This window comes from Bombus pyrosoma, linkage group LG10, assembly GCF_014825855.1.
Source record: "Bombus pyrosoma isolate SC7728 linkage group LG10, ASM1482585v1, whole genome shotgun sequence".
NCBI classification, from domain to species: Eukaryota; Metazoa; Arthropoda; class Insecta; order Hymenoptera; family Apidae; genus Bombus; species Bombus pyrosoma.
The window spans coordinates 12,291,329-12,313,602 of NC_057779.1; the positions used below are offsets into that span (position 1 = coordinate 12,291,329).

The 22,274-nt window shown below is 26.5% G+C and overlaps 1 protein-coding gene across 7 annotated transcripts; it reads left to right on the plus strand.

Annotated features, from left to right (window-relative positions):
- The first annotated feature begins 5,349 nt into the window (after positions 1–5,349).
- Positions 5,350–20,681, plus strand: LOC122571553 (transcription initiation factor TFIID subunit 3). 7 transcript variants are annotated; one of them, XM_043735462.1, is made up of 11 exons: positions 5,350–5,472; positions 6,159–6,330; positions 6,478–6,720; positions 7,590–8,764; positions 8,904–9,476; positions 11,035–11,214; positions 11,322–11,422; positions 11,631–11,976; positions 15,759–15,853; positions 18,749–18,849; positions 19,459–19,524. In XM_043735462.1, exons 2-11 carry the CDS (start codon positions 6,165–6,167, stop codon positions 19,521–19,523), a joined length of 3,045 nt encoding a protein of 1,014 aa, XP_043591397.1. In that variant the 5' UTR covers positions 5,350–5,472; positions 6,159–6,164; the 3' UTR covers position 19,524. The 7 variants fall into 7 exon arrangements, with proteins under 7 accessions (XP_043591397.1, XP_043591392.1, XP_043591393.1 ...); XM_043735457.1 differs by having other exon boundaries at positions 5,365–5,562; XM_043735458.1 differs by having other exon boundaries at positions 5,366–5,562; positions 11,646–11,976.
- Positions 20,682–22,274: the final 1,593 nt, after the last annotated feature.

Genomic DNA, 22,274 nt, shown 5'->3' on the forward strand with positions numbered 1-22,274 from the left:
TTTAATATCATTTGTACGATACGACAGGACAATGATGGATTATATAAGACGCTCTCAAGAATTTACCATAATAATTAGAAACAAATAGAAATTACATCTGCATAAATAATTTTAAACACTTTCAAGATGGATTTATTTAAAAATGTTATATCCAGAAATTAGTATGCAGAAAGACATTGCGCACTAACAATTAGTTGTACTGATTGATAATGATTTGTTCATTTCATCCAACAAACGAAATAAATTTTTATCTGAATTATTTACTACGAGTAACAAATAGGCTCTTAATACAAGATAAAGTTAACAAATCAAATCATAATAAAATATAATACAACATTAATCTGTTTGACTGTCTCAAACAACAGTTACATGGGCAAATAGCTCGATTGATCGGAAATGTAGACTCATTATTTTTACAACTGTAATTAATTATATCGTGATTCTCTAAGGGGATCCTTTTTGAAAATTGATTCTAAAATTGATGTAAACATAAATTAGTAATATAAGATACATGGTACATAGCAAAGAAGTTGATCGAAAGGAAAGCACGACGTTCCGTACGCTTAGGTGAGCGCAATACGGTGAATGTAAGAAATTCGAGAGCAAATCACCGGGTACTAAAATCTACTAAACTTGGGACACTGTTTAAAAATATAAGTAAACTTGAATAAACGTGAATAAACAACCAAGACTAACCGCAGAAGCGACTGGATCAGACATGTAAGATATATTAGATTATTTTATATTTAGATGTACGTATGTATTTAATTTGATTTTAATAAGGCCACTTATTACAGTAATATATATCCACGTAAATATAATCGTAAGTATTATTTGAGTGGTCCAAAATAATGGTGGTGTAACTCCCACTAATGTTGCATATATTTCATGTAAAAGTATATCATCCTTTTTAATATGGTAAAAATAATATATATGGAGATACTTAATTGTTATACCGATACCTTTTAATTGTCTTGAACATGTATGTGGTATGATTTCGATTTCAATAAAATTGGAGATACACCGTTACTATTATTCTGACTGACACATTGAATAATTTAAAAATGTATAAATGTTCCAATAAATAAATGTTGCTAATAAAATAATTAATATTACTTTGCTATTATTAGTTACTATTATTACAAATAATTACAGAAGGAGATAAAATAACTTCTTAGAGGATATTATGCAAATTTAAATTTTCGTGTACGTCATTAAAGAAGTGGGATCTAAATAAAAATTCTCTTCATCCCCTAACTGCTATAAAAAGTACCTTACTTTGCATATTTCATATATTCCTGCACATTATAGGTATTTTATACATTTTTGCACATTTCAATTTTTCATAAATGTATGAATATCCACGATCTACTTACGATACAATGTATGTATTTATAAATCGATAGAATTAGATAATGGTGAACAAAAGAAAGTTCAAAAGGTAAGCGGTAAAAAGAAACATCATAATCTTGCGACACCGAATTACAATTATCAAGAGCAGTTGTCGATCATATCCATATATCTATATCCATATAGTAAATAGAAAAATAGATTTATAAAATTAAAAAAAGATCATGATAATTATTTTTAATTGTACTTTTATGTTGCGCATATTATTAAGTAACATATTAAAAAATGTATAGGTAATTGACGTATTCATTGGTTCTACGAGTATTCGAAGACTAACAGTGAATGTTATCAAAGTCAAGGGTAATATTGTAATCAAGTACAATATCACAAATTCAAGTACATTATAAAACTAATCTAATAATGAACTTGTATCATTTTTGTTCCCACAATATATCATATTACAAGGGTACGTGTGTAAAACATTGAAAAGGCACGTACTCGCTATCAGAATTGCTAAGTTGGCAGATATGTGAATATGTTTAATTACATAAATAGATCTGCACATATTAAACGAAACTCGTTGATTCGAATGGAAAGAAACGCGTGCGCGCATCCTAATAAAAATTATTTCATCGATTTAATCGTGTATAGAGATTCTACAGGTTTGATTTTCAAACTGGATCAGTGGCGATGTTTCATGATTGCAACAGACAATCGCCCTCGCAATGAGAATTTCTCATAGTGAACCGTATGTTAAAGTTTGCCCGTGTATGTGCACGCTCGCCTGTGACTAAATGCGCACGACAGACTGTAATATAAACGCGGTTATGTTCCTGTAAGCCGCCGTGGGAAAGGTAATCGGTCAGAAGAAAAGCAGACTAGGCGTATACATGTGTACAAGGCGGCACTCGCTTTCAATGTCCTGTTATACGATCTAAATAATTTTGTAACGAGCAGTGAGAACTTTACCTTAAAATTTTCCTATAATGATGATTTGATCGATTCTTCTAATGATTTAGAATATAACAATAGATCAAAAAAGTATTCAAACACATTTAGACCCTTTACTCCCATCGTACAAACTATTTTGAAATCTCATTAGCACTATAACGAGACAGGATTATGTTGGTTAAATTTGAAAAGCATCTAGAAATTTATATTGAAGTTACGTGATATTTATTGGAAGCATATACTTCGCAAGAATCATCAAAGTAAATGAACAATCAATTGTTCACTATATTAATAAGCAATATTTAGTGAGACCATTTTTAGCACTAATTCTATGCTTAAGACTGCTGTTCGTGTTGTATACCAAGTTCCACTATTTTTACAAATTTTTGTAATTATGTATTTTTACAAAGAGTGTCTTGCAACTTATGCATTTCGGATTTCGAATTTTATCATTATTATCACGATAATTGTATCTCATTATAGTGCTTGCAAATTGCAATATAAAAAATTTCCAAAAAATTTTTCCTTCGATAAAATGCCAAGGTCATACTGAAATTTTTATATGACACAAAAAATCGCTAGTCTACACCATTGTTTAAAAACTCATATTCATCTATCCATGGAATATTATGTTACGAAATAGGGGTTGTTGGATCTAAAATGATTCAAAGAACGCAGTAGGATTAAATGATCGTTCCCTGTGAAGCGTCAACGTACTAAAAACTAATAATAAATTTTTTAAAAAAATATGATAATCATTCGGAGCCTAGGTGAGTCTAGGCAAGTCTAGGGTGTACCTACCTGTTATAAGCCAAGTGTAGGTACGATCCTTCAATACCTTCCATTTAAAGTGTGGGAAAGGATGACCAACGTTTTCAGCATTCAAAAAGCTTATGATGGATCGCACTCTATTATCGGCGAGATTTTCAATTCTCATCGCTACTTTGAACGTATGAAACAACGACGATGTTAATTATTTAAACACAAAATTTCGTATGGTTTACAATTACTTACAAAACTGAGCGCACACCTATGTTGGTAATGAAAATTGGCGGGAAATTGAATACAAACATATATATTCAATAATAGATGTATATACTTTATTCGTATATGTTAACGAATGATCCTCCTCCACATAATGCATTCCCGTAACATAAAAGATCCTTCTCCATGATTGATTATTGGGCATGTATTTCTACTACAGATATATGATACTTCGGTATTAGGCTGTCTCCATACAATTTGTCTCTTGTTCATCTCGTTCAAATAAGTTAATTTCAGTTTCATCGGAAATGATCGCAAATTCATTTCCAAAAGCTATGATCACGATTTATAAACGCTTTTGCAAATTCTATACGTTTCTGTCCATTTACCTTAAAGATCGGTTTCTTTCGTGCAACTCTACCATTATGTTCTTCTTTTCTTAGTGTCCCGCGAACTGTTTCGTTCGAAATTTCTTTCTGAGGGCAAATAACTTTCTGACATCAATTTCCTTGCCATTCCCACATTTTTCTTCGAATTTACTTTGATTTGTCGCTAAATAAGTCCTTTATTGTGATTTCCGACAATATTTGGGTTTTTACTTATTATAAATATATGTGCTTATATATAATAATCATTTCCTGACATTATCGCAACATGGGTGTACTTTCATTGAATAAGGACAGGGTAGACGTGACATTAGATGGGACTTTATGCAACTTTGTGTTTCAGGTCCTGACATACCGATCTGTAAAAAAATTAGTGTTTCTTGCGCCTTCCGCAATTTGTTGCGGCGGACATAGGAATTATATTCAACGATACAGTGTCGCCACATGTAAACACAATATTAATCCGCCATATTGAAATTTATAATCTCATCAAGTATGCGAACTGTATTTAATAAACGAATCTTATTTAAGGACCAATAGATGTATATGTAATAAATAATAAAGTTGATGAAAAAATTTTGTCATAAACATTATTTTGCGCGTTTATGCTCGAGCCAATAAGCAATGCGGCCCCAAAGTACCACACGACCTTGTTCCCCGCTCTCGTAAGTGGCTTCACACTTCGCAACTGTCCGTGAAGTTTATGATCGGTTCATACGATATCCCTATGTCCATAATCTTGACTATGATCATATAAGTGGGTTGTGACACTCGCTAGGGAAAATTGTCCGAAAATTAATTTGTGACAAATTAACATGAAAGACAACAAAGTTCTCGTTCTTGCGAGGCGGATAGTGGAGAGAATCCTATCTCTGTTTAAAACATTCATAGCATATCACGCATGCGCAGAATGTGAACTTCTTGTCTTCCATGTTGATGGTTCGCGACTCAATTTTCGGACGGCTTCTTTTATACTTTCGATATATGAACAACTTTTATTTACACAATATCACTACGTTCACGTATCTTTATTTACTCCAGTAAACAACAACGAAGACAGACATATGATCGCACTGATATCACTCAGACAAAAGTTGCTTCATCAATCCAAAATACTTTTAAAAAATTATTTCACTAATCATACATGTATAATATTAATATTAGGTATCTGATATTATTTACATAAGTAATATATATTTCTTACATACATATATGTATTACCTTAAAATTTTCTTTCTGGATTGAGATTATTATTATCCCTTAATATAAAGGTAGTTAATTAATTTTATTTTGAAAATAACCAATGATTTATTAACTTTAAACAACTTTAAAACAAAAAATACCTAAGAATACTTATTAAGAATAAATAATTATTACTACAAGTGTATTGTTTAATGAAACGACGGGACTTACGAATCAATTTTATTTTTTCATTATACAGAAGATATAGATAAATATATTATGCTATATTACCGAGTCAAAATTTTGTTTACATTTACATATATTACTTTGTTAAAAAAAGACTGAAATTCCCATTGTGAACGAGATTGTACTAGATATATGTATTCGCCGTGGTATTAGAGTATGTAGAGTACGTAGAGTATGTAAAGTACCTATCTCTATACCTAGTTACACTTACAATAGAGTCATCTCTCTATTTATTAGTCTGTGGATTTAATAAATATCGAAATACATACATATGTATTGTGATTGATGATATTACTTGTGATTTGAATAAAAGTGAATAAATATGGAATATAACATCTTGATATTTCTTTTATAATAAAGAAAATAGCTTTTGGTAAAAATCATATCTTTTTTTGTCAAATTTGTTATGGAATTAATTTGTGGTTACATAAAATTATATTCGTATAATAAAATCAATGTAAATGTATGTAACAAGTAATGTAATAATAATGATAGAACATTTTTAATACTCGAGTCTGGTTAGATTTTATACTTTAACAGAAATGAATCAAACACAACTAAGACGACGCTATCTTTTTTACTTCTATGACTAAAGAAATTATCCGCCATTATCGTATATGGTGTATAATGTGCATCAATGGTTATAAAGGAGTAAAAATACATTTAAAAAATGTGAAAGCAATAAAAACGTATTTCGTTCTACATTCATTGTGTTACGTGCATTATAAATGAAATGTGTATTATTATCAAAATGAATTGCATGACTTAACATCGAAGTGCTAAATGAAGCTGAGTAGTAAAATAGACATGTATGTAGATATTTTATATCAATAAACGAGAGAATTAGAACTTATATAATTTCTTTTACATTGGTGAGTGAAAGCAAAATTTCACATTAAATCATTTTTACATCTAATGAAAATAATTTATTGAATCTCACTATTTTATTAAAAGATGACACATATCTGTATTAAACTATAAAATTCTAGTAATGTTCTTTCAGTTATCGATTTTTGCTACTTTCCATTATACTTAATAATTTTGTATTATTTTTTTCAGTTGAAGATGTCAATAGAATATAGTAGGAGTGTTTTAAAAATGGTGGTTGCTCAAATTTGTCAAACGATTGGATGGCATTCAATCAATTCTACACCATTGGAATTTATGGTTGATCTTATGCAAGAATATATTTTACAAATTTCAAGACTTACTCATCAATATGCAGAAATCTGTAAGTATTTTTAAAATATTACAGAGATTTAATTGATGTTTTAAACAATATCAAAATAGTTCTATTGGCTTTATAAATAATTACGCAGTATATAAAAGTTAAATCATAGTAGCTTCATTTTAAATATAACATTAAATGTTTTTTCAGTGGGAAGAACAGAAGCAAATCTTGATGATTTAGGTTTAGCATTTCGACATATGAATATTGATATACAAGAATTAACAGAATATATAAAAAATGTAGATTCTGTCCCATGTCCTATAACAGTACCAAAATTTCCAATTCAACGTGAAAATCATTTGAATTTTTTGAAACCTGGAAGCCGGGAAGTTGTAACAAGGCCCGTACATGTACATGAACATTTACCAGCCATGTTTCCTGATACTGAAGGTAAATTATTACTCGCATATAAATATACATATAATGTTTTAAAGCTGAATATCAAAATATTTTATATTCATATTAATGTCATTGTTTAACCCCAGATAAAGCTCCTAATAAAGTATTTCTGAAATGCAGGATAACCTTTTAAAAACACAACAAGTTATTTCAACTACATATATTGTACCAAAGAAAGCTTTTAAGTAAAGATAAAGCATTGAAATGAACATAAAGAAATTTATTTTGCTTATATATTGGGTTGTAACATAAGTAAGTTTGGTTAAACTCAATATTTTTCTTTATTTGATCAAAATTATTTATGTTATTTATTACTATTACTATTATTTATTATACTATTTACAACCCAATGTTTCAAATGTTTTATTTTTTGAAATATGAAAATTGGAAAGAATTTCATCAAAACTGTCAAATTTTGCATAAATGTAGATTGTAATTCTTCGTACAATCTATCTTGATAAAATATATCTTATTTTGCTGTTACAATGATAAATAACTTAAGCAATATAAGAAATATTTAGATTCTTATATATATAATATGACAGACTTTTTTTTTATTACATAAAATTTTATTTTTATTTGAGATCATTATAATGTAATGGAAATATAAGGATAGAATATTATTTTAGTCTACACTGCTTTATTAGAAAAGTTCGTCAAATTTATATGTATATTAAGATATGCTTACACCTAACATGCAAACTATTGCTAATAAAAATATTGAATATTAAGTATCTCAACTTCTTGTAGAAAAATAAATATCAATTTAATTAATGATCTCAAATAATTTTGATAAACAGAAAATTATACAATTAGAGCGATATTTTATTATTTTACATATTGTTTACATTATTTTACAGAAGAATATATAGCAGAGAAAGCAGAAAATTTATTAAATGGAACATCCGACTTAACATTAAATAATGGAACATCAAGTAACAGTTCTATAAATGTATCTCCTCATAGGATGTCACCACAAGTAGTATTTAAGCGACCAGGGGATCCTGTCTCATTTGAAAGTCCTATAACAAAGCGTGTAAAAGTACTGGAAGAAGGTAGACCATTACGTGAAATTCATAGTGTCATGATGACTACTTCAGGTTTTTTATCGCCTGCTCGAGAAGGAAAACTACCTGAAGCAAGAACCCCACATCAAACTTGTTCAGATTCGCCACAACCTAGTTCTTATCCTATGGTACCTCCTGAACTAAAGTATGATAAAAAACCGAAAAAGATTGTAAAGAAAGGATTAGAAGATTGTAAACTTGATAAAGAGAATAAGAAAAAGAATCGTGCTAAGGAATTATTTAAACCAGATAAGATAGACGATAATAAAATTAAAAAGTTGGCTGGTATGAAAGAGTTAGCTAAATTAAAACCTTTAAAGTCAGTAGGTGGGAAATTACAAAGTACTATGCCAAGCTCATCAAGTAGACCATCTACTCCTAAATTAGTATCACCTAAAACAGCTATTAGCCCAAAATTACAAAAAAGTACACAACCAAAGACAAAATCAGAAAAATTAGTCGACGTTACTGGTAGATCCCCACCATCTAATGAAAAAAAAGAAGACACTATTGATAAACTTCCATCAGAGCCAGATAAGCAAAAATTGAACATTTTTAAAAAGATTTCAAAACCACGAGAGGATAAAGAAAAAGACATATCAGAACAACATAAATACAAAGAACTTGATTCAAGAGAAAGTTCACCTGGTTTAGTTATTGATGAAAATATTGATAAACAGGCATTGCGTAATGATAGTGATGTGAAACGAGAAGAAAAAAAGACTCCACATACGCCAGACGTTCATCTTCAACCAGATGGAGGAGAATTAATTGGTTTACAAAGTCCAGGATCAGATGTTTACATGTTTGATGATATGTCACCACCAGGAACTCCCAGTACACCAAGAACTCCGGAATTGAACATGCCCACAACACCTACAGATCATAAAAAGAAGAGAAAAGAAAAGATTAATAAAAAAAAGGAATTAAAATCAAGAAGCCCAAAACATTGCGTTAGTCCAAAAAAGGTAAGTTGACTTTTATTTAGAAATAGCATTATATGATATTAACACAAGTGCACGCGTGCGTGTACGTGTATGCGAGCACTATTAATTGCTTCAAGAAGACGCCGAAAGACATCGCCGATATGCGATTACCGTTTTTCAGACAAAGATTATCAACGATGCGCCAGAACAGGATATACTAGATCGACCGAAAACACCACAGGCACCTGAACCTCAGATTTCCAAAGAACCAAGTTTTCCACCGACACTTCCATTTCCTTTTTTCCCATCATTTCCTCCAGCACCTGGTTTAATACCTCATCCAATGTTTCCTAGATTTCCATTACCTATAGGAAGAGGTAGTAGTGGCGCTCATCCAGCAATATCAAATTTACCATTACCACCTCGCTTTTTAAATTTACCACCAAAATCTGAAGATTTCTCCACTTTACAAAGAACCAAATCTCTCGATCGGGAAAAGCTTCCTTCAACACCTTCCTCTACTGAAGCAACGCCTTCAATGACAAAACACGAAAAAACGGAAAGAGAAAAAGGAGATAAATCAAAGGCGGTTAAACAGGACAAAGAGATACCTCCACCAGTTCCTACGAGTACCGTTGCACCGCCTTTATCATCTGCACTTGCAGCACCAAATATGTACCCTAAACCAGTACCTATTGTGCCGTTATTATCTTCGAAAAGTCCCAAAATTGAAAAACAGGATAAAAATGATAAGGTAATTTTTTATTTTACTTAGTTATTTAAATTTTTACAGCTTTAACAATTATCGCAATGTTAACATATAAAAGTCAATGTGTTTACTATTTATAAATATTCATATAAATGACATTTGGAAAATTAGGTGATTGATTTTTTAATCATTTTGGTTTCAAATTTGATAAATCGCGGGGGTTTTTTAATGCATTAGCTCCAATATTTACATGGAAAAAAGATGTTAACAAGATATTTTCCAACCGGTTTAATTCCTAGTAGAATAAATCAAATCTAACACATATTTGACCCTTTCCACTTGACTGTCCCCGTTTGAAGGAACATCATAAGTTTAGCAAGTTCAGATGTCCGCTCTAAGAGAACACAAAGAGATTATCAAAATTTAATAATTAAGGAGATATTGTTTATAAAATTTGTAATTTTTATTAATTTTGATGTATTTGTATTGTATACAATTCCATCTCCTATTTTACTAATTTTATGGATAATTCTTCTTTATTTTATTCAGAAGAGTTTAAAGCTACTAAGTAATTTTTATATCATATTGTTATATTTGTAAATGAGTTTACAGAATGAAGATATAAACTTGTTTAAGAAAAAATATCTATATGTATGTATATACAATTTCAAATTTTATTCGAGTTAAAAATTTTTAATACTTTATTGAGATGTTAATTTCCAAATTAACTTTATGCATAAAATATGTATGTTGTAAAAAAATGTCAAAGAATATATTCTCTAGACTAGAATTATAATTTCTCTAGATTAAAGATAAAAGAAAACAATTACAAGATTTATTTGAAATTTTCGAATGAAAAAAATAAGTTCTTATAACGGTAAAACTAAATTATATTTAGAATCAAATTCTCCGAATACAATAAAGAACAATCTGATATGTGCGATTAATATTGAAAGGAAAGTATTTTCAAAATAACTTCTAATTATTGAATAATCGAACTGTCGATTAAAAAAGCAAATATATAAGTTAAAATAAACGATACTCGAAGTCATTTGAGGTCGAATGAACATTTTTAAAATTACTCAAATATAATTATGATCAGGTATGAATTCATTTTAATTGATGGAATTTCACCAATTTCACTTTATTGTATAATAATTTCTATTAAAAATAAAAATTCGAAAAGAAATAAGATCTAATGTTTGATTTAATGCTTGAAGTGATAATTTTGTTTGTTGGTTTCAAACGGTTAAGTTCAGGAAATTCCAAAAATCAAAATTTAGTACAAAGTTTTGAATATCGATTTAACAGACTTATTTAGATAATCAAAATGTAAGATTTCGAATATATGTTTATATGTACATATTATAATTATAGCTTAAATTATGTTAATGAATATAAAAATATCATATAAGACTAACAAAATTTTTAGAACTTCCTTAATTTTTGTTGAATTATGTGATTAATATAATTTTATTGGAAGTAAACTGATAATGTGAAATATTAAAACTTAAAATAATATTTTCCCCAAATAATTTATAAAAATGTATATATATATCAGTTTTATTATTAAATAATTATTACATATAAATTTTATTTTCAGAAATCAAAGGAACATAAGAAAGAAAAAAAAGATAAATTGAAAAAGAAGAAAGATAAGAAAGAAAAGCACAAAGAGAAAGGAGAGAAAATAAAAGAAAAAAAGGATAAAATGGATAAAAAGGAAAAGGTGGATAAAATCAAAGAAAAGAAAGAAAAGAAAGATAAGCGAAAAGAGAAAGAGGTAGAAGAGTCACTTTTTATAAATATTTCTACTACCTTCTTTTCTATTATTTTTTGTGAGATAATTTGAAATTAAGAGACTAATGTTTTAATTTCTTTTTATTATAGAAAGAAGATAAAAGTTCAGAAGCTGTACCAAAAATAACACTAAAATTAGGTACAGCTTCTCCAAGACCTCCAACGCCTGATGCTGCTCCAATGAAGAAAATGTAAGTTCACAGATAATTTTAATCTTCTTCTTTTAGTTTTAATAAGTTACTACTTTTTTTGTGATGATTTCAATTCACGTGTTTTGTTTTCTTATTGTGCTATTATAAGGTTTTCCTTTGTGTTTGTTTTCTTGATGTATGAAGAATCATATTATGCGTTAATGTTGAATACACGCATTGTATTTAATAACGCATACATTATTATTAGGGAAATGTGTTATAGAACTATAAAGACATTGCTGAAGAAGCCTGAGGATGAGACGAAACGAGAACCAAGTCCCGAGTTGGCGAAAATATCAGCATTAGTAACGCGACCGCCAAAGCAAAAGTCGGCAAGTAAGAAAACAGAGGAGGGAACGTTAGATGGAAGCCCTGCTCTTCCTACAGATACTTTCTCTGCCAATCTTACTAGTGTGCCACTCGCAACAGTTCCTCGAGCAAAGAAATCTCTCTTCAAAGCCTTACCTCAAAGAGAGACTCCTCTATCTCAATTTGATCCTGCTCCTAAGCTCCCACTTCCTCTGACGCAACAACAACCACCACCGTATTATTTTGTAAGTACATTTTTATATGATAATCATATACTTCAAATATATAAAAATGTTATATTTTTAAGTATAACATTTAATTACATTTTCAAATATTTCAGAATATTTCAAATATGTTAAAAATCAGATACCTTTTATAAAATTACAATTAAATCATAATAGGGCTGTCACAACTTACACATTCAAAAGAAATAATATCATAATCATTTTTAATCATTATTTTCTTAAATTTTTATGATCGATTTTAACATATCTTTTCTCGTTTATAGTTGAAATAGTTGAGATATAAATCGTGTTTTCCTTCTTTTTATTAATATAAATCTATTAAATGTGTCAATAAAAATAGTTATATCTTTTATTACATTCATTGCTTCTTATATACATACAAATTAACCCTTTGCGGACGGCACGGTTCGAAGTCAACCGTACCGTGGGGCCGAGGTGCTGCCGCGATAGTCATTTAAAATTGCCAGTGCTCATTTCTGCTTAGACGAGCTTTTCGTTCATAGATGTCAAATTCTAGACATATGTACATACACAAATTTTCCACAGGATAAATAAAATGACACACATATGAATCTTTTAGTTCTATCGATTGTTTTCACCGAACGCGTTTACATGGAACATATATATATCGGCTTTATCAGTTGTTTTCGTCAAACGCATACATGAGTTACTTGGCCAAATTGATGGTTTACGCAGAACGCACATATGCGGCGGTAGTCCGCAATGGGTTAAGATATTTGTTATGGCATATATTAAGATATAAAATGTATGTGTAACATAAGGATGTAGCATACTATAAAATAGTATATGTACATACACAAGAAAACGATTTGGATTAATGATAAACAATGGCACAGATGAGAGAAAAATTTTATTTTATAATAAATCTCGTATAGTAAGCTGAGATGACAGCCCTCCTTCATTAAATTGATTATTTATTAATTATAATCATTCATAGTTTTGTTTAGATTAATATTGCTATAATATTTAAACATTCTTGCGTTTTTATACATACTTCAAATAAGAATATATCAGATAATTTATTTAAATTTCAATCAAACATTTCATGTAGATATAAAATGTCTCAATCACTTTTTACGTATATAGCTGATTATTTTTTATGCAAAGATTAACTTAATTCATTGATACCATTTTCACTCCATCCAACAACCCCGCTTCCCAATATTTCATTTTTTACTTTCTATGCATTCATGACTTGCGGTGACGGTATAATTTTCATTTGGCCTGCTTTGTTGTATAGATTCATTTGTCTCTAAAGTGTGTATGTAGAACAACTTTATAGCCTACATTAGAATTGTTACGTATTTCGTGTTGTGATTACCAATATACTTGATTATTTCAAATTTTAGCACTTCTATCACATTCAATTAGGTGGAATCTTTTGTATTGAAAGAAGTCTCAGAACTTAATTCCATTAGATATTTTGAGAATATCCATTTTCATTTTTTCAATGATAAAATATTTTAATAATAAGTATTACTAAATAGCCACAACTTTTATAAATGACTAATTTAAAGAAAACTAAGTTCTAAGACCTTTCTGATCTTACACTGCTATTGAAATGGATTTTTAAACTTTCTTTTTTTTTTCTTTTAGTATTTTCTTCTGCAATGCAAATGCACATATGGTATATTTCATGTAGCTTAAATAGATTGATCTTAATGGAGAAAGGAATATTCTTGTATAACTTCATAAAGATGGATTCAAAAGTTTCTATCTAAAAACATGGTAAAATTAAATTTAAAAAAAATCGCTAGACTATTCTAAATGCAATATTCAATTTTGTTTCAAATGCAATAATCTATAGATTAGGTTTGAACATTCTATTAAACTTTACTTATAATTAAGAGTTTGAGAAATTATTTTAACAAATATTGGATGATATATTAGGGAAAATAAAATATAAAATATATTGCAAATGTATTTTTTTAAGATAGTACGGATTCTAAAAGCTCTTTTGAGTAAGTGTATTAATATTTTCCATAAACTATCAAAAAATAAGTGCATGGCATTTTTATTGGTACAAGTAATTTTATTGAACAATTATATCATATTAATAATAAGCATATAGATACCTGTCTTTTAACTTTTTTCAAAAAAGTCTTTTGCTAGAAGTAATTTGTAAATAATGTAAAAATTTTAATTGATAAAATGTTATTACTTTTTATGAATATTTTATAAATAAACACATAGCCTATTTTTATAAAAAGTACATCTGAATAAAATATTAGTTATTTTATATTTAGTAAAACATAATTGTTTAAAAGCTTTATACAATATTTTCCATAAGAGGTTGATTTATTATGTTTTATTAATTTTATATGTTATTACATATTATCAAATATAATAATTTCAGACCTTATGTGTAACATTCAAAAAGTATAATATACAAAGTTTTTCAACCTTCCTTCTTAATTTTTTAAGAAGGAAGATTTAATATATTTACAAATATATATTTCCAGTAATCATTTTGCTCAGCATTTTCTATAAGAAAAAGAAAATATTAAACATAGTATTCTAGGTTTTTCTAAGGTGAGTGTCTAGGAGCATTCTATATATGACCAGTAATAATAAAATATATTATGCTTTACTTTTTAAATTTTAATATCTTATTTATATACATATTGTACAGGAATAATTTAAAGATATTGAATACTGAAGAAAGTTAACACAGGCGCTTATGAATTTTTTTGAAATTTTTTATAAATTTATATACATGGCATTAAAAATATAATCAATTTAAAAAAAAAAGATTATTATAAAATACTAAATCAATATATACACACACATATTGATATATATATTATATATTATATATAACTAAACATTTTTAATTCAGTAATTCTTTTGCTCTTTCAATATAAAGTAGATATTTTATATTGCATTTGAAAGAATTGATATTAGATACAATTGGTCAAATTTATTCTTTTTTTTTTTGTTTTCTTCAAATAATTACAGGCAAAAAAGAAAAAAAATACTTTTAATTTAATTTTTTGGTAATTCATATCTATGTATGCATTATACTATAATATGTGTTATCCTACATTAGAACATTTAAAATACAATAAATTAACAGAAATATTATAATATAATTCTGTTACAGTTATTATATGACATGCAATGTTAAAACATCTAAAGATGTAAAATATTAGTAGTATTATACTTCCTTGCATAAAAGTCGATAAAATAAATGATATGGAGACAATACACTTGATGCAATATATGTGAATAAAATGAGTAAATAATTGACAATACTATATTAATCTCTTATTTTGAGAGAAATACAGGGGCCAGAAAATTATAAATCAATTTATTATTTGCACAAAAGTAAAATGTAATTTAAAGTTACAAAAAGCCCAGTATTTAATATATTTACTGTTATTTTTTATTCTTATTTATTCCTTTTCTTTCATTAAAGAAATAATAATGTATAACAACTATATATAACTCTATAATTTAAAAAAAAATAGATTATATACTCATGATTTTAATTTATTTTGCTAAAATTATAAAAAATATATAAATACCTTTTTATGAACAAATTTAATTGAAGCATTTACTTAAAGATAACAAACAATCTTTAAATTGATAATAAAAAGTTTCTATAACTGAATGGATAACTATTATGATACAGAAAAGGGGAAATATGAAATAGTTTACGAAATAGCAAAGGATTGGTTGATTGCATGCAACTTGCATGTTGTTATTAAGCATAGCATGCAGAACAGTTAGGAATATAACGAACGGTTTTAACGGCACAGAGACGAAAGCAGATGCAGCTCTTAAAAAGGATGATGCTAAGGAAGACAAAGAAAATGGCAGGATTGCGCTGCCCCCAACACCAACCACTACTGTGGTGAGTACATTCCCATTCTAAACAAAAGTCATTAGATACTCCTTGTAAAGTATCATCTATTTTCTATCTGTGTCAATTTTATCGAAATATGGGTTTGTGCGTTGTCTTTAGCTTCTGCCTGAATCTATCATGGTTATGATGTTAGAAAAGTTTTCAACTTTTAATGTGAAAACATTTACTGTTCTTAAATTCCTATTATAAAATTTCTTGAAACTGCCTTTAATAACAATTACAACTTATGTAACTATATACATAGATAAATGAACATAAACAGAATATATATTTACAATATAAAAAACTTCGTATAGTTGTTATTTTATATCAATAATATATATGATTTAAACATATTAATATATATATATATAATTCATAATTTTATTTATATACACATATTTAATTTATAATTTTCATGTTTGAATATAATGACAATCGAGTGTGAAAAAAAGCATTTGAATTAAATTTAAAAACTTGATAAATAAAACTTTAACTGAATAAATGAAAGTTTATTAAAAATTATTTTATGTAAAATTATTTTATATTGAAAATAGAATGATTTTTCTCTTACATTACAGATTATATGTGCTAATCAAACTTATATAATAAGATATTGTTTTTCTTCTTTTCTCATTCTCTCTCTATATCTATCTATCTATTTATATATTTATCTGTGCCTCTATAAAAGAAAGCTTTTTAATATTTTTAAACAAATATTACAGCTGATATTAATATATATGGATATTTGTACATTTAGATAACTTTATGTAAAACTATATGAAGGAAGATAGAAATATATAACTATTACAAATTAAATTATATAAAACAATAATACATACAAGATTTCTATTTGTATAGAAACCAATATACACAGAAACTTTACTTATTAAAATTATCAGTTTAGAATATTTTAAATGAGTCTTCATTATCTTTTATTTAGATTAATTTATGTAATAAGAGTTTAATGCAACCAATATATTAATAACATATAATAAACATGAAAATATTATTTTTATATATAATTATATTATATGCTAATAAGGTTAAATAATTATAACATACAACATATATCTTGATGTTTATACATTGCATCGTCTTATACAAGATGAGTTATCTAACATAAAAATCTAAAATTTCTCCTATATTTTTAGTGTTAGAAAGAAAATGTTTCAGATAGTAGAGTTTTTTATGAAAAAGCAAATATTATCATAAAAAATCATAATGTTGATGTTTGGGTCATTTAGAGAATAATAGAGTTTGGGTTATTAGAGAATAATTCTTAAGAAATACAATCTAAAGTAGAAACAGTGCATGTAAATATTAAGAAATTTTTCATACTAATAACTGAAATATTATCAAAAATCATATTTAGCTCATAAAATTTTCTGGTGTTCTATGTTTAATATTTATCCAGCTATTTCAACAAGTCCAATTTTTAAGATATGAAAATTATCTTGAAAGAAACATACATTATGTTTCTACATTATAGATTATCTTTTATAAAAATTACTCTTCAGGCTATCCAGAAAGCCACAAATTATATATGAATGAATTTTTCTTTCTATCAACTTCAATGTTGTAGAAACAAAAATATATCATATCATTTAAAACATTGTTAATGACTTTAGAATCTTAAAAAGCATAGCTTTAAAAAAAAACATCTATTTCTATCATAATATTTAGCCTTCTGTAACAAATATTCCCTTACTTAAATATTTTCTCATATCATTAAAGACAACAGAGAAATTTTTGGTCCTGAAGTTAGGTGATTCACTTTGTATGTGCATTGTTCATATTTGACTTCTTATTTATTGTTTATTATAGGTACTACTTTTTAATATAGAAACAAAAAATTATTATTAAATAGATTAGATTCAAATAAGGGTAGGCGTGCAAATATTGTATCTGACAATAAGCATTTTGAATATAATTAAACTTTCAGTACTAAATATAATAAATATCTAATGCTAATAAAATATATACACCTGAAATATTAAATAATTTTTTTCTAAATTAATGAGAACTTGGTTCCTGGATAATTGAAATATAAATTGCAAATGAGCATTTATTATAAAATATATTTGTGGGCCAAGTGAAAATTTGTTTAATTACCGCAGACCAGCACCTTAACTTTTATGTAAATATGTTATTCCTTCCCTATTTATATTCATGTACATTACATGCATACATTATTCATAATTCATCATAATTCATCAGCATACATTATTCTTTTGAATCACAAGTTGCATTTAATGATAGATATAAATATATGTATGTGGTATAGTAATTATATAAATTCTGTATTATTTTCAAGGCATTGATTTTGTTATGAAAAATTTTAATTAATTTTCGTAACAGATATTTCATCAGTTTATAAACGTTAATAATCATAATTATGTATCTGCTTTAATTCACAAATATTTCAGTTTCATTCAACTTTTGATCTTTTTTCATTTATATCTCAGCTTACTAAAGATATTATGTATTTACATATATAACATTATAAAATTATATATAAATGCGTATATATGTATACATACATAATATCAATATTGTTATTCAGATTATAATAAGTATTATATACAATTGTTATGTTATATTTTTTATTTTATATATATATATAAATTATATAAAAAGTGTTCATTAATTTCGAACTATAACAATTTTATCATCTGTTGACTACCTTTAGTCACATATTTTTTATCAACTCCTCAATTTTCTAATTACAGTATAAACAATAAGACACAATCCTTAAATACGTTAAGAGTTTAATGTACATTACATATCTTTTTAGTAACATATTGTTAACATGTTAACAAAATACAAAAGATGGGTTGGTTTATCCAAACATATCATAAAAGAGAAGTATGTTGTATTTTTATCGTCATATGAGTTTTTCAGGATCAAGGTGGTCATAAAGTTTGGTTCTGTCCTGCATGTGGTAACCAAGATGATGGATCACCTATGGTTGGTTGTGATGATTGTGATGCATGGTATCATTGGTAAGTAAATGTTGATAAAACAATAATTATTTGGAGCTATACCATAAATTTTTAAGTAAGGCTGTTTTCTAATATAAATGAACATATCTTTACCTTTCTTTTTACAAATTGACTAAAACACTTAAAAATATAAACAATTCTAATATTATGTATCCTTTAACAATTTTTTTTTATATTATATGTAAATTGAAAAAACCATAACAGATCATTTTTTTAGAGAACATATTAAAAATAGAAAAATTACATATCTACTAGAAATACAACATTTTAATTATTAAATTATTTTCTTAACTACAACTTAAGTATGAGTTTTTAATATCACTATATTTACACTATATTATTTTAGCTTCTTTTTTTCTATTATTTTTTTTACCCTTTGTTTCTCCAATAAATTCCGCTTTTTTCCTCATGTTTTATCTTGTTAATGCTTTGTTGTTTTCTTTCTTTATCCTTTGCTTTTCAGAAAACATAACAAAGTACAATTACCTTTACAATATAGACAATGATGAAATGACATAATTAAAACTTAAGAATCCTTTTTTGCCACGAGATTTAGTTGATTTATGTTTTCTGTGTGTGTGCTTAATTTACATATTCTCAATCATATAGGGTGTGTGTTGGTATGCAAGTACCACCAGCTGACAATGAGGATTGGTACTGTCGCACCTGTATAGCCAAAAAACAAGAACTTCATCACGATAAAAAGAAGAAAAAGAGGAAGAAAAAGGTGAAAGTTGCTGCCTAGTACAAGCTACCCGGGTCTTGTATAAGATCCGGTATAGGGATTCAAACTACTACCAAAGTTAAAAAAGACAGCAAGCTTGGTGTAAAGAGTATAAAAAGTAAAAAACTATCAAAAGCAGAGGTGAAGTTACAAATGAAGTCATTAAAAGAAAAATCTCTACCAATCAAGGGAAAGTCTGGGAAGACTATCATGAAGGTTAAGACTGTAAAGAAACAGAGTAAAAAGATGAAAGATAGTGCAATCCAGTTGACTTAAAAAATGTTATCTTTTATGATCATTAATATAAATTTATGGTTTAATCTTAACACGTTGATAGCTAATAGAAAAAGTGACAAGATCATATAATATTAATTTTTTGCAACAATTATATTCTTTTTATGATGAAAGAAATATACAATATTTATATTACACTAGTAGAATATACAATGTAATACATGTACAGCTACAATTAATTTGATACAATTTCAAAATGATGCAAATTATAGAATAATAATTTTCACTTAGTTTATTTCTGAACCTATTTGTTGAATTCTAAAATAATTAATAAGTGGTATTTTCAATACGTTTCATATAAACAATTGAAATTATGTTAGATATGTTTTCTTGTGATCAATATGTTCAAGTTTGTTCAGATTTCTTTTGATCTTTTTATTTTAGGAAAAGATACAAAATTTACTTATTATTACAAATATTTATTATAATTCATTTATATCTGTATTAATTCAATTAATTATTTAAGAAAAATAACTAAACTTAATAAATGTCTAAGCAAAATATGTTACAGACGGACTTCATTTTATATTTTCTTTTTTTTCATATATTAAATTATTAATATAGAAACTAATTATTAGCAAAAACATTCTTAAAGATATCTTTGATCTTATATAGTTTGATATTGATTATGGTTTTCATAGTAGTCCATCTGTTATTTAGATAATTAGACAAATGACGTTTCCACTTTTTGAATTTCGTATATTTTTATGTAAATATACAAAATTGTTATGTACAGAATGAGTTAATTAAATCATATTATATCAATAAGATGCTTAAATTTCTATTATAGTTCTTTATAAGAATCATTTGTATATTTATATCATGTTTACAAATTTCCTGAAAATTTAGAAAAAAGAATATGTTTCTTCTCAAGCACTAAAATTATAAACTTAATAGCATGAAAAATTAATATGAAAACAGTAAAAATACAAATATAGATAACATATTTTATGTATAGCAATCAACGTGTTAAAACTGATAATGTAACATTTAAAAATCAGTCGCGAAGATTCTATTTTCTTTTATTAAAGCAGGGAGGTCTGCATAATATATTGTGTACATTTTTTCACCTATACATATTTACTGAATTCAGATCATCCCATAACTATGAACCACAATAACTAATTGTAAAAGAATTTGCTAATTGTTTTGCACTTATAATATTAACCCTTACAACTCTGACTATTTTTACAACTTGTCTTTTGCTTTGTAAATAAGAAATTTTATGTGTTTATTGTTTCTAAATAATTGTGAAACTTATAATGCATGGTGTACAATATAAAATATATTTTTTATAAAAATAAATAGCATTGCTTACCACATTGATACCTACTTGGATAGATTTACTCATTTTATGGACTGATAAAAATTACTAAAACGAGTAAATCTATCTGTTCAGTTGACAATAAAAATATTGATAAATATATATGTGTCATACAATTTAATTTCTATCACCTATAATGATTATTTGCATTAGAATTTAATTATTATACATAAAGACAAGAAAGTATTAGAAAATATAATTGCATGGTTAGGTCTCAATGTGATAAGAATAAAAACTTAGTCAAATAAAATATTACGATTTAAGTATTATATTCATTATTTATTGTTCCAAATGTATATGACTAAGTTAAATTCTATCTCATTGCTATCTAATTCTCTTTTTATTCAAATATTAAATGATAAATTCAGAAGTTTTTATAGATGAGTAACAGAAAACTTTAGAAGTTGTTAGGGTTAATTTTAATATCGTATAAAAAAAAAATATAAAAAATAATATATTGAACATTGTTATTCATAATTCAAATATATTTTTTCTTTTGTTATTAGATTGAATATTATAGATATGATAGAAATGGATTTATGAAGTCAAGATTAGGATCAATTACAAAAAATAATTACATAATTAATATATTGTACTTTATAGTTTTATATTAATATTTAATTAAGAAACGAGTAATGATGTAATAATAATAATAATGTATTTGTAATACAATGAACAGATTTCCAAGTAAATGAACTGTAATTAAGAAATACATAAAACTATACTGTATTAAAACATTTTTTAATGTTACAAAAATTTAAAATTCCTCTTGCAAAAAATCAATGTATATAAATTTTTGTACATGATAATTATATAATTCATGCAAATCATTTTTACTGTATTATAGAAGCAATGCTTATCAAAAATTGAATAAAGTATGTTGTATACTTAAAAGTCTATAGAATGAATATTAACCAAGATTTAAATTTGATAGTCCTTTATATTAATCTTGTTACTGTAAACAAGTAGGTACGAACAGTAGATACAAAGTTGAAAAATTACCAAATTAATTTTGATTTACTTCAGAATTAGTTTACTTGTCTTAAAACCCTCTGTGTTATACATACATATATAATTTTTGCA